The 14,512-nt window shown below is 44.0% G+C and overlaps 2 protein-coding genes across 3 annotated transcripts in view; one reads left to right on the top strand and one right to left on the bottom strand.

The window, feature by feature from the left end:
* LOC105004758 (F-box only protein 42-like) overlaps positions 1–13,657 on the bottom strand; it is a 69,303-nt gene extending 55,646 nt beyond the window's left edge. The window contains exon 1 of the mRNA XM_010862498.1: positions 12,963–13,657. The gene's annotated coding sequence lies outside the window, so the exon portion shown is untranslated. The remainder of the gene's footprint in view (positions 1–12,962) is intronic.
* A 484-nt stretch (positions 13,658–14,141) lies between these two features.
* SZRD1 (SUZ RNA binding domain containing 1) overlaps positions 14,142–14,512 on the top strand; it is a 22,249-nt gene continuing 21,878 nt past the window's right edge. For both annotated transcript variants that reach the window (XM_010862480.1, XM_010862474.1), the window contains exon 1: positions 14,142–14,241. In XM_010862480.1, coding sequence (XP_010860782.1) covers positions 14,191–14,241 — 51 coding nt within the window. In that variant the 5' untranslated portion in view covers positions 14,142–14,190. The remainder of the gene's footprint in view (positions 14,242–14,512) is intronic.

Here is a 14,512-nt window from a genome sequence, read left to right as displayed (position 1 = left end):
ACAGCCCATGGATCACAAAGAGTCGGACACGACTGAGTGACTGATCCGATCTGATCTGAATGTTGATAAAACAACTAATGTTTTCACCTCACAGTAGAGGATACAGTGTTAACAGATGCTTGGAACACTGCTTTATGAGGAGGAAATACTGTAATCACTTTCACTCTATCAGATAGAAATAATAAAATGTATGCATCCGTGGATATCTTTCATCCTTTTGTTACCAAGCAAGGGCTCACTGTCTGACACACACAGAAGCCAATACTATGGCACCAGCTTTTAGAAAAAGAATGACTTTTATTGTGAGGTCAAGCAATAGGAGGCAGGGCTCAAATCTGTCTCCCCATCCAGTGTTCAGGGTGAAAGGTAAGGGGTTAGGGGAATTTCAAACTTGGCACAGTCTTATTGGCTAGTCTTGGAGGTCAGAAAGCCGATTGGAATCAAGCTACTTGGACAGCCGGAAGCTGTCCAAGTCTTTCTTACTGAAGAACTTCTTGCTGGTAAAAGGCTCCAGTGGCAACATTCCTATTTTATGAGTTCTGTAAACTGAAGATTCTAGGTCCTGGGGTCATCCTGGAGACATGGGTTCCTGTCTGCCACAGGTGCCGTGCTGTCTGTAAAATAACTCAAGGCTTGATTAATCAACAGCCTATTGAAGGAGGCAAACCAGGGTAAACAGGTCAATGTTTATGTGCTATTTCAGATTTCCCCCTTTTCTTTGTACATTCCTCAGTCTTAAGGCAAACAGGGTGACGCCCACTCTGGCTGTAGGAAATGGTCTCCAGCAGTGTCACAGGAATAACGCAGACGAAAGTGGCTCGCAAGACAGGCTCCACTTCCGCAGGCAAAGATGCGGGAGCCAGCACGCCGCGTGGGACGTGCTCCCGGTGTTCATCCCTGAAACGCAGGTTCCCTCCCCTGGATCCTCGCAGGCGGAAGACCACAGAGTCACAATCTTCCCCGAACGGCGCCTAAGTTTTTATTGGTCGATGGGGGTCATGCGTGATACTTGTAAGCTTCTGAGTGGAGGATTTATATTAAATATTTTCTCCAGCCCTTTAGTTCTTTGCACGTGTGCAGGGTAAAGCCCACAAAAGTAGCCTGCCAAATTGTTCTTATGAGGAAGAGAAACCAGGAAGGTAAGAAAACAAACGACTGACAATGAGTCACCATCCTAGGAATCCTGTGCACAAGCCAGATACATACATATACACACACATATATATACATAACCTTCCTATTTAACTGTTCTAAAAAAAAATATATGAATCCATTTCTTCAATCTTTCTTCTTTGGTAGAAAAGACCATATTTTTCTTACAATTCCCACCCCCTTTTTATGATAGTCGATTATTCTTTTCCTTAAACTTAGCATCGAATGACTTTCATGTTCAGACTCCTCCAGGAATAGAAGGTTGATATGATAGGCTGCAGTGGACTGCTTGGTGAGAGCTGTTAATATTCATCTGTGCACTAGGCTCCTGACACAAGGAATGATGCAACACCCTACCTGGGTATTTCAAGTGTGACAATACGGGTAGTCAGGATAGACATCATGATGCCTCTCTGTATCCCAAACCACTGTTCCATCAAACTGGACAATGGGTCATCTATCCCTGAGTTTTTGGCCGACTCATTACCCAAGGTGTTCAGACCTTGCAAGGCCCTTGTTATTGTGCCCTCAGGGGCTGTGTTGTTGGGTATGAAAGTACGACATTGACACCCTCCAAAACACATACTCCTCCCTTTTCTGCCAGAATCAGGTCTGAAAGTGAAACTCATTCAGTCGTGTCCGACTCTTTGCGACCCCATGGACTATATAGTCCATGGAATTCTCTAGGATAGAATACCAGAGTGGGTAGCCTTTCCCTTCTCCAGGGCATCTTCCCAACCCAAGGATCGAACCCAGGTCTCCTGCATTGCAGACAGATTCTTTACCAGCTGGGCCACAAGGGAAGCCCAGAATCATGTCTAAGGCCACTCAATTTTCCCCATGCCATTTTGCTGGTAGCATCTGTTTTGCTATTCCCCTTAGAGCATCCCTGGTATAGTTAACAAGCCTCCGCTGGTTATAGTAAATACAGTTTATCCAATCAACATTTTTATTAATGGTGGACCACCAGAATAATATCAACTCGAACCTCGCTGCTATTTGGTTTCTAGCCTTGGATTCATTCGGAATACCTCTAGGGACCCCAATAGAATATATATGGACCAAATGACCCACCCGGGGCAAGAGTGTTCCTTTTGGCTCTATGGTTAGTCTGCTTATGAGATGGATCCGAGTGTCGAAATGCCAGGGTGAAAAGGATAGCCAATTGAACTAGGGTGCAAATTCCACTCCAATTGGCCGCTAGAGTCTCAAGCAATGGTCCTCCACAACACCAGATGTCTTCCCAGGCCATAGTTCATGCAGAATGGCTGTTCATTCCCTCAAAGGACTGGGCTTCACTGCACCCGGATTCACTCCCCCAGAATGCTAACTGCTCCCCCCACCTAGAGAGGCACGAGGTGTAGTTTGCATTATGGAACGGGGGTCTGACAGTCCTTGGGGGTTACGCCCTGGACCCCTCACAGTCACGAACATTAGTGACAAGGTCCTGCAGGGTTTACTACCCCAGGCCATATTGTCCGGAAGAGGAGCATCATGCATTCTATGCCCACAGCGTCTGAGGTCCATCGAGTGGCAGTGGTAGCACTGAGACTCCGGCCTACCTGCCGCACAAGCATAACAGCTGCTCTCATTCCAAGCGCGCAGAATATTTAATCCATTCCAGCCAGGCATTTGTCTCCTCGTACGCTGTCTCAATGTCTATGGTCTGTTGTAAATCTTTTACCTGTAATTTATTATGTACATGACCTTGAGTTCATGGGAGTCCCAGGCTACACCTTCCTATCCATCCTGGTAGGTGCCAAGGCTATAAGTTACTACCACAACTCCATTGAGTTTCATATCAATCATTCTCTGTAAGGTTAATAATAGGCATAGTTCACCAAGTACTCAGCCTAGTTTTATAATAATACTAGGTTGATCATTCTTAGTACAATTTAATTGTTCCCAACATAAAGAGCTTTTAAACTTAACCATAGCCTGGTGTTAAACATATAGATCCATCCCATAATTGTGGGAATTTTCCTTTTAGTAGACAAGAGATCACATTTTTTTTTTGATTGAGACTTAGCTTGTTACTGAGTTTAAACGACCCTAAGAAAACACTTAAATCTATGAGCCAGGGTCAGAGAAGGTATTATTAACTGACCAAGTGAGAGGATCCCATCTAGTAATATCATGAATAGACAGAACAGGACTGAACTCTCTTCTAAAATAAACTTCCTAGGGTCTATCCTATCAGAGTCCTGGAGAGGAGAAATCCACCAAGGTAACACAGAAGTACTAGGCCACAACCCAACAATTGGATTGAGTTTTAAATTAGCATAGAATCATGTCTGTGATAGAAAACATTTGATTGATGTGCAAAGGTCCAAGAAATCAAGAAAACGTTGTCAATGATCCTACGAATCAGGTCGGGCATCTTGGGCAAGCTGTCTGCTTCTGATGTCGTCTTCTTCTTGTCCTAGCACAGTGTACTTTGCTCTGTTTGAGCGTCGTCTTCATTTGAGTTTGAGGTCAGCCAGTCCTCTTTATAGACCAGTCCAGTGTAGGGGCCTTTGGAAATGGGAGTTAGTCCAAGAGTCAATTTTCCTTCAATTTCACTGTGCATGAGCCAGTTAAGAGTAGCTGATAAAAGGTCCTTCCAGCCAGGTTGGAGACTGTTCCTTAAATTATGTCTTTTTCCAGTCTTGGTGGCAGGTCGCGAGGCATCTGATCTTTATCCAAAGACAGATTATTGAGCTAAGCTTCAGAAACAAACTGAGAGTGTCCTTTAATAATTCAATTAAATTTTACATTAAAATACCCTAACAGCAAAGATCCATTCAGGAAATGAGTCTTAGTACATACAGACTTTCGTTAACAAACTGGGATTTAACACTCATTGAAACATCCTTTTCTCCCTAAAATCACCCTCATTTTTACCAAATATAACCAAATTAAGACTTGTTTATAAAATAGGTCTATTCTCAATAAACTTGACCTGATTATTTATATAACCATAATTGATCACAGACTTTTTTTGCTTTGCTGAAACTTTTATGGAGTCTCAAACTTAACTTTAAAATAAAACCTTTCAGGGCTAGGAAAGTCATCCCAAAGGCTTATCACAGATTTTGCCTAACAGATCTAAGTGAATTCCTCTCTTTCTCAAGGTCTCCAAAACTGAGATTTCTGTACCAGTTAGTGAGATAATCTTCCTAATTTATCTGATAAAGTTATTGGAACCCTAAGAGTTTCCAATCTCTGAAGGGGTCAGATAGAGAAAAAAGGTAAATGTTTCAATTTGTTTATTAAATATCATTTTACCAAATTACTGTTAAGTCATAATTAGTTTGAAGGGAAGGTTTCCTAAGATCTAGAAAACACAGATTCAAACCAGTAATTTTTCAGAAACCATAAAAGTGATAAGCGTATTTCCCAATTCATTCAGTCCTTTTGTTAACCATTGTACAGTCATCAGGTTTCCCACTAGAATCCTTAATTTCTTACCCAGTTCAGAAACTCGTATTTATCCAAAAGTCCTTTCTATAAATCTTCTTGAAGAGGAAGCATTTTCAAAAGAAACTTGGTTAGTGCTGTGACAACACTTTAAGATAGTAATTAGAATTATGGCAACATTTTACCTGAATATATCAGAATTTATATATAAATTGTTTCTAGGATATCTGTATTAGTAACATTTACCATAGAGACTTATTATTCACTTGACAATATTTCCCATGTAATTCAACACGGAAGTTGAACCCAATTAGTGTAATATCTCCCTTTGGGATGTTTCAGGGTCCCTCTGAAGCATCGCAAAGTTAGCTAGAAGCCAAAAGTGCTTCACCAGAATGATTTAGGAAGTTTTGTCAACAAATATCAGAAAGGTTTAGAGCACTCAGTCAGATGGGACTATAGGTCACTGTGAAACAATAGCTATTCACTCAGCCAAAGTAAAAATACGGGATTTCAAAGGCAAATACAGAACAGACAATTTAAGAGGCAAATAAACTTAGATCTACTGTCAAATGCAGTTCAACATCTGAAGAAAGTGTGTCCTTTTAACAGAGAGAAAAGCCAAATTCAAGTTTTTGCGCTAGCTTATTTTTATTCATTAACAGTCCCAAATTTCTTTAGCTTCTCTGTAAGAGGAAACTAATGTACAGTAATAAATGTTTCAAAATCTTACTTTATTTGGAAATGAGCTAGCTATTCAGTGAACTTCCATCACTTAGTTTAGCACAACCCTTAGAAATTCAAGGTACCCCAATTTGGACAGACTATTTCAGACAGACATTCCTAAAGCATAATTATTCTTAATAGAGTTTATCTAAAAGCTCATATCTCATTTACATTTTTTTGAAGTTTCTTCACTCAAAAAGACCGTATTTTTCTTACATAGCTGCTTCTTGCTGAGTAGCAGCATAGATTATTATAACAGGAATGAAATTGTTTTTGCACTTGATTGTAAACATTCACAAGTCCTGCTTTGAATTCTAAAGTCTCAGGCAATCATCATGTGAGTGGAAGAGGCCTTTTTAAATACACGAGACAGATAATAAGTAAAAAAATTGGTGAGTAAAAAGATTAACCCTATGATACACAGAACTATGACTCCTAATTTTAACAGTCCTCCAAAAACATACCTTATTATTTAGGAGTCCATGAAACCAAGAAAAAGAAATGCAAGAAAGCAAAATGGCTATCTGAGGAGGCCTTACAAATAGCTGTGAAAAGAAGAGAAGCGAAAAGGAAAGGAGAAAAAGAAAGATATACCCATTTGAATGCAGAGTTCCAAATAGCAAGGAGAGATAAGAAAGCCTTCCTCAGCAATCAATGCAAAGAAATAGAGGAAAACAATAGAATGGGAAAGATTAGAGATCTCTTCAAGAAAATTAGAGATACCAAGGGAACATTTCATGCAAAGATAGGCTCAATAAAGGACAGAAATGGTATGGACCTAACAGAAGCAGAAGATATTAAGAAGAGGTGGCAAGAATACACAGAAGAACTGTACAAAAAAGATCTTCACGACCCAGATAATTGTGATGGTGTGATCACTCACACTCACCAAGAGCCAGACATCCTGGAATGTGAAGTCAAGCGGGCCTTAGGAAGCATCACCATGAACAAAGCTAGTGGAGGTGATGGAATTCCAGTGGAGCTATTTCAAACCCTGAAAGATGATGCTGTGAAAGTGCTGCACTCAATATGCCAGCAAATTTGGAAAACTCAGCAGTAGCCACAGGACTGGAAAAGGTCAGTTTTCATTCCAATCCCAAAGAAAGGCAATGCCAAAGAATGCTCAAACTACCGCACAATTACACTCATCTCACACGCTAGTAAAGTAATGCTCAAAATTCTCCAAGCCAGGCTTCAGCAATGTGACTTGTGAACTTCCAGATGTTCAAGCTGGATTTAGAAAAGGCAGAGGAACCAGAGATCAAATTGCCAATATCCACTGGATCATGGAAAAAGCAAGAGAGTTACAAAAAAAACATCTATTTCTGCTTTATTGACTATGTCAAAGCCTTTGACTGTGTGGATCACAAGAAACTGTGGAAAATTCTGAAAGAGATGGGAATACCAGACCACCTGACCTGCCTCTTGAGAAACCTGTATGCAGGTCAGGAAGCAACAGTTAGAACTGGACATGGAACAACAGTCTGGTTCCAAATAGGGGAAGGTGTATGTCAAGGCTGTATATTGTCACCCTGCTTATTTAACTTATATGCACAATACATCATGAGAAATGCTGGGCTAGAGGAAGCACAAGCTGGAATCAAGATTGCTGGGAGAAATATCAATAACCTCAGATATGCAGATGACACCACCCTTATGGCAGAAAGTGAAGAGGAACTAAAAAGCCTCTTGATGAAAGTGAAAGAGGAGAGTGAAAAAGTTGGCTTAAAGCTCAACATTCAGAAAACGAAGATCATGGCATCCAGTCCCATCACTTCATGGGAAATAGATGGGGAAACAGTGGAAACAGTGTCAGACTTTATTTTGGGGGGCTCCAAAATCACTGCAAATGGTGATTGCAGCCCTGAAATTAAAAGACACTTACTCCTTGGAAGGAAAGTTATAACCAACCTAGACAGCACATTAAAAAGCAGAGACGTTACTTTGCCAACAAAGGTCTGTCTAGTCAAGGTTATGGTTTTTCCAGTGGTCATGTATGGATGACAGTTGGACCATAAAGAAAGCTGAGTGCTGAAGAATTGATGCTTTTGAACTGTGGTGTTGGAGAAGACTCTTCAGAGTCCCTTGGACTGCAAGGAGATCCAACCAGTCCATCCTAAAGGAGACCAGTCCTGGGTGTTCATTGGAAGGACTGATGCTGAAGCTGAAACTCCAATCCTTTGTCCACCTCATGCGAAGAGTTGACTCATTTGAAAAGACCCTGATGCTGGGAGAGATTGAACGTGGGAGGAGAAGGGGATGATAGAGGATGAGATGGTTGGATGGCATCACCAACTCAATGGACATGGGTTTGGGTAAACTCCGGTAGTTGGTGATAGACAGGGAGGCCTGGCGTGCTGCGGTTCATGGGGTCGCAAAGAGTTGGACACAACTGAGCGACTGAACTGAACTGAAACCATGTTATTTTAAACATTTTTAGTGATTGAATATTTATTTATATAGGCCTGGACCAGACTTCTGGGCAGAAGCTGTCTACTTTGAAGATGTCCTCATCTCTTCCTGGCCAGGTGGAGTCTTAGCTGTCCTATTTCTATATGAAAAGTAACTTAAGGTCAGTTAAGGGTTCACAAGTGTCAAGAAATCAGTGATGGGTTTCCAGGCCCCACCAGTATTAAGAAGGCTGGTACGCTTACTTTCTCCCGTCCATAAAGAATGTGCCCTGTTTGAGAACTGTAAAGGGGACGGGGAGCTGCTGGTTAAAAATGGGTACTATTTTTACTCAGGAGTGGTATACCCAAGGTTTAACTCTGTTTAGCTCTACTGAAGAATGTGTAAACAGAAGAACTTCATAGGGTCTATCCACTTGGGCTGCAGTTGATCTTCAACGAAGTAATGATTCCAAGTTTCAGGAGGACCCAATTCCCTGGGCTTCTGCATTGCAAAGGAATGTCTGTGGGAAACATTAATCAACTAGAGAATAAGATAGCACCAAGAAATTGTACACATTTTGTACTATCTAATCCTTTTAACAATGTGATCACTTTCAAGACTGCAATAATAGTCTTAAGGAAGGCTCTCCCATATAACAGTTCATAAGGGCTCAAGTGGCCCTTACTTCCAGGGGCCATTCTAACCCTTCTCAAAAAGGCAACTGTTAAGACCTCATCGCAAGTGAAGTTGGTTTCCTGATGTACTTTGAGAGCTCCATCAAGCATGTAACTTCTACTGTAGCCCAAGGGCCCCGTAGACCCTTGAGTTACCCCAGCTATGATATCTCCTCCACTGTCACTTTGAATTGAAAGAGGTAACTCAAAACGAGGGCTAGTTTCTTTCAGTAAGGCCTTTTTACCTAGGAAGCTCTCTCTCTGGCGTGGAAAATCTTCACCCCATTCTGTGAAGGTGTCCACAAATACCAGCAAATATCTATAACGTCCCATGGCTCTTGGCGTAACAGTCAAGTCTATTTGCCAATCACCTCCTGGTTCTGTTGGAGGTGGCCCAGTTTTAGGGTTGTTTCTGGTGCAAATCAGGCGGTTTTGTATTACCTTTTGAATGGTCCTTTGCATTTATGGACTAACAATAAACTTTTGTAGACAATGATAGGTTGTATCCTTCCTATAATGGGTTCCTTGATGTAGTTGAGCATAAGTCTTCCCATTAAATGCTGCAGTCTAAGCACTAGTTCCTGTTCATTATATATCCAGCCTTCTTCGTTTGTTACTCATCATCATCTAAGTCTCAAAAGTCAACATAAAATCCCCTTTCATCACCTCTCTCTAGAATCATTTCTGAAAACTGATCAGTCAGGTCAGGTCTGGGATACTGTTCTTCAGTTATTTGTATACAATCGTGAACAGGTTCTTCTGTTGCACTGGGGAGCAGAGTGGCTGGGTTTAAAGCAGATACCTCCTTTAATGTTACATTCGGTTTGTCAAATAGGATGGCTCGGTATTTTCCTAGCCTCTTTGAAGTAAGCAAATATCTGCCCTTTCGTTCAAGTAAAGGTTGCACGCGGTGCGGAGTGTGCACACTAGTAGGACTGCCCTCAGTGAACTTTTCAGCTTCTCGTAAGAGGTCACAGGTTGCAGCCACAGCCCGGAAGCAAACTGGCCATCCTTGACTTACAATATCCAATTGTTTGGAAAGATAAGCTACTGGCCTTCTGGCAGTATCTAAATTTTGAGTTAGCACTCCAAGACTCACACCCTGTCTTTCATGCACAAAAAGGTCAAATGGCTTTCTAATGTCCGGGAGACCAAGGGCTGGGGCTGTTGAAATTTTCTCCTTGATCATATGGAATGACTCAAGGCATTCAGCAGTCCAGTTTAATGGCTCATTGACACTTCTTTTGAGAGCCTCGTATAGAGGTTTGACTATGAGTCCAAAGTTAGGAATCCAAATACGACAAAACTCAGCCTTTCCTAAGAATCTTTTCAGTTGCTTTTTGGTGGTGGGTACATTCACCCCAGCTATTGCTTCCCTTCGATCTGGCAACAGATTTCTCTGTCCTTTTGACAACTCAACTCCTAGATACTTTACAGTTGGTTGAGAAATTTGTACCTTTTCTTTGGAGACTTTATATCCCCGGTCTGCCAAAAAGTTTAAAGTGCGGACTGTATTTTGGTCTGAAGCTTCCTTAGTTTTACTAGCAATTAGTATATTACCCACATACTGGAGTAAGATTCCTTCATTTAATTGGAGATCCTTCAAGTCCTTCAAAAAGGCCTCCACAAAGATGGTGGTGGCATTTTTAAATCCTAGTGGAAGCACCGTCCAGCAATACTGCTGCTTTATGTTTGTCTCTGGATCTTCCCACTCGAATGCAAACAGTTTCTGGGACTCAGGACTGAGGGGTATGCAATAAAAGGCATCTTTCAAGTTCAGAACTGTAAACCAGGAAAAGTCTCCAGATAAATCTGGATTTGGCATCACTGAATGTATATCCTCTACAATCTGGTTGATAGCTCTCAAATTCTGCACAAAAAGATACTCTCCAGTCCCAGGTTTTTTTACTGGCAAGATAGGAGTGTTATATGGGGACTGACATGGTTGAATTAATTGGTATTTAAGAAAGGTGTTTATCATAGGCTTTATAGCTTCCTTTACTTCCCTTTTCAAAGGAGGCTGCTTTAAATTTGGAACCTGGGCACCTGGACGGAGTTTTACTACTACTGGGTCAGCTGTCTTGGCTCTTCCTGGTGTCCCATCAGCCCAAACGTCTGCTCTTATCTTTTGTAAAATTTCTTCAGGGACATCTGATGGAGTCTTGTCTCCCAATTGTAATGGTGCAGCTTGGAGGGTGGAAACTTGACCTGGGAGTACTCTGGTGTCTACTTTTTCTGCTGAGAAACCCACTCGGTCATTTAAATTTGTTAGTACCTCTTGCCCTGATAAGGGACTATGACATTCAAACTCATACATAAAGTTGTACTTTATAGATGTTTTCTCTACGTGACATTCGAGCTGCTGTAGAAAAGGTTTCTGAGCAACTTCCCCAAATACACCATTGATGGACGTTGTCTTGGAGGAGAGGGGGCCCCGTCTGTTTTTGGGACACTCCCGTTTCCAATGTCCTTCCTGTTTACAAAAGGCACACTGTTGTGGCCCAACAAATGGATGACCTTTCCGGTTGGGTCTTGGAGGTCCCTGGGGTCTTACCAGTGGCCATTTGTTCTTTCTTGCAGAACTGGGTCTTGAGTGGTCAAGGCTGAGCAGAGCAGCCTTCCTCAAGATGCACTGCTCCTGCTTTTCTCGAATTTTGAGTAGGCCTCTGAACACTTCAAGAGCAACCTCAAGCAACTGAGACGTTGGCAGCCACGGTCCCTCTTCCAGTTGCTGTAGTTTTCTTCTTATATCTGGGGCACTCTGACTAATAAAGGTTAAATTGACCAGTCCCATATTATTTGGGTGTTCTGGATCAATATCGGTATATTTTCGGAAAGCCTCATGAAGCCTTTCAAGAAAGGTGTATGGGCACTCCTCCTGCCCTTGCCTTACATTCTGGACCCTCCTGAAGTTGTTTGCCCCCTTTTGTAGTCCAATCATTAAACAATCTTTATAATGATCCAGCCTTGCTTGATCTTCTGGATCACTGGGATCCCATCCTGGTTCAGTTCTAGGAAGAGCCTGCTCTGCTGAAGTTCTGATTGGACTCTCTGGGTGTATCTCACGGAGCCTTTCAGCTTCCTGAAGGGCCTTCTCTAATACCATGCTGTGCTCCTCTGGACTGAGGAGGCTATTCATGAGGACCTGTATGGCAGCCCAGTTAGGATGATAAACAGCAAAGATGCCTTTAAAGAGACGTTCCATCTTCCTGGGATCATCCTGATAAGATGGCATTTTAGCTTTATAATTAAATAAATCTATTACTGATAAACCATGATGCATCACTCCACGTGCTCTGGATTGGCATTGGTCATCTAAGCCAGCTGGGACCTGCCTTAACAGAAATTGCTTTGCCTGAGGTAGAGTGTTCGCTGGGCCAAACTGAGTACCCTGATGGGGACAGAGAAGGGAGACCGTGCCTTCCTGACCATCTGCTAAGGGCGAGTACAGAGCCGGACCAACAGCCTGAGGAAGACCGGTAGATGCCTTGGCACTGCCTGCAGGAAGGCCCGCTTCACAAGTCGAGGGAACCACCAGAGGTGTGGACGAAGGGGCTATCACAAGAGGTGGCGAGGGAGGGGGTACCGAGGGAGGGGCCACCGAGGAAGGAGCTACTGAAGGAGGTGGTGAGGGACGAGGCGTTGAGGGACCATGCGCTGAGGGATGGGCTACTGGAGGAGGCGCTGAGGGACGAGGCGGTGAGGGACGGGCTACTGGAGGAGGCGCTGAGGGACGAGGCGGTGAGGGACGGGCTACTGGAGGAGGCGCTGAGGGACCAGGCGCTGAGGGACGGGCTACTGGAGGAGGCGCTGAGGGACCAGGCGCTGAGGGAGGGGCAGACCTTCGGGCTACTGCAACAGCTGGCGATGAAGGGACTAGACCATCATTTGACTTTGACTCAGGTAAAAGAGACTTTTTCTGAGAGTCTTGGCTCTGACCCATCGTGATCGTGTTTTCATTAATTTCCTTATACCAATTTCTCCTCTTATATAAAGTCATAAATGATTCTACATACTGGATTTCTTCCCATTTTTTCTGTCTTTTACAAAACGAGTCTAATTGTAAAATAGTATTATAGTTCAAAGACCCATTCTGGGGCCATTTTTCCCCTGACTCCAGCTGATATTTGGGCCAGACAGTGTTACACAAGTAAAGCATTTTCTTCTTTTTCATCGGCTTAGAGCTAACCCTTGACCAACTTTGAAAAACACTTTTCAAGGGAGTGTTGTCAGGTACGCTGTTACCATTCCCCATTTTAGAAGGGTTTTTTTCTTCAGGACGACCACAGCAAAATGGCAGAATACAGATTCAATAAAGTTTTTTTGTGACCATCCAATTTAACCCTACTAGCCAATTCCTAACAAATGAAACAATCAGACACTGACAAAGTTAAGGGCCTGGGACTCTAATCCGAACTTTTGAGTACCTCAGCGGCCGTAAGCGTTTTCATTTTTTTGGCCGGCTCCTGGGATCTTAGTTCCAGGACCAGGAACTGAATCTCGGCTCTCCGCAGGCGCTGTAACCTTTTATACATTCTCCCTTAGAGTGGGACCCTAACCCATAATCCTGATGCGGAATGGACAATTTAGGCACAAGCGCGTTTTTACGAGGTTACTCACCCAAAAGATCCAGGAGCTGTTTCCCAAAAAAATGAAAGGAGCGCGGAGGAGCCTGGAGCGCCTCTGCGGCTGGAAGCAAGAACCCGACAGCAGAGCCTCTAGACAAATCGCGTCTAGGTGTCCACTCAGGGTCTGTGGCGAGGACCTACACCCAGCCCGGGGCTACAGGGCCTCAGCCAGACGACCACACGGCCTTAGTCCGTTTGCGATCGCCAAAAATTCTCGTCGAGCAAGGGCTCACTGCCTGGGGCGCATAGAAGCCAATACTATGGCACCAGCTTTCGAGAAAAGAGAGAGCTTTGTCGCGAGGTCGACCAGCAAGGAGACAGGAAACGGCTGAAATCTGTCTCCCAGCGCCGCGATTTGGGGCAAAATTGAAGGAGTTACGGAAAATTCAAACTTGGCACAAGCTGATTGGCTAGTTTTCAAAGCAGTCCATATATGGTTAACAAGATACTACGGCAGACGGAAGCCGGATTTTTCTTACTGAAGGACTTATTGCTTCACCTGGTTAAGGGGTCCGATGGCAACCACTTCTATTGTTTGGGTTCCCTAGACTGAAGATTCTTGGTTCCGTGGTCATCCCGGAAACACGGGTTCCCGTCTTGCACATGCGCAGTACTGTCTCTATAAGCCCTCAAGGTTTGATTAAGTGAAGTCGCTCAGTCGTGTCCGACTCTTTGCGATCCCATGGACTGTAGCCTACCAGGCTCCTCCGTCCATGGGATTTTCCAAGCAAGAATAATGGAGTGGATTGCCATTTCCTTCTCCAAGGTTTGATTAATAAATATCCTATTTAAAGAGTAAAAACCAGTTTAAACTGGTCAATGTTTTACTTCCTGCTTCATTCTTTGAGGTGTAAAAATTTTTTGAGAATTTTGAAAAAACATAATCTGCAGGTTATGAAAACTATAACTTTAAAAAAGTAAATTGTTTGCCCTTAGAAAAGATGGTTCCAAAGAAACACTCCCGTACTCAAGACGATGAGTTCACAAGGACTCCCATTCAGTACACGTCCCCTTAAGAAAAATGGCAACCTTTTGATTTCTCTGCCCTCTTTCAAGATGGCTTCCCCGAGGATCGTGGGCCTTGGACCGGAGCCTCTTCCGGCCTTGGCAGGGGGCGGGGTTCATTGAGCAAAGCCCTGCGTGCAGGCGCCCGCGACAGAGACGCGCTTCAGGGCGCAGGCGCACGGAGGGGTGGGGGAGGAGGGAAAGCGGCGAGTAAGATGGAAGATGAGGAGGTCGCTGAAAGCTGGGAGGAGGCGGCAGACAGCGGGGTAAGGAGGAGCCGCCGCCCCGGGGCTGGGCCGGGCGGGACGTGGCGTGAGGGAAGCCTCCGGGGAGCGGGTCTGGGGATGGTTCTCCCCAAGGAAGTGCCCCACACGCCGGGCCAGGGATGAAGGAGAGGCCCCTGGCCCCCGAGCGCCGCGAAGGCCTCTTAAAGGGGCCGCGTTCCATTTCTCCCTCCACCGCGGCCCGGTGCGCCTCCTGCCCCCGCTGCCCCCGGGCCGACGTGCGCGCCACTGGGGCGCCCCATCCGCCGCCCGG

Source organism: Bison bison, unplaced genomic scaffold, assembly GCF_000754665.1.
Source record: "Bison bison bison isolate TAMUID 2011002044 unplaced genomic scaffold, Bison_UMD1.0 scf7180017858151, whole genome shotgun sequence".
In the NCBI taxonomy this organism is placed as follows: domain Eukaryota; kingdom Metazoa; phylum Chordata; class Mammalia; order Artiodactyla; family Bovidae; genus Bison; species Bison bison.
Note: the sequence above shows the minus strand (reverse complement) of the source record. Positions and strands in the feature narration are given on the sequence as shown.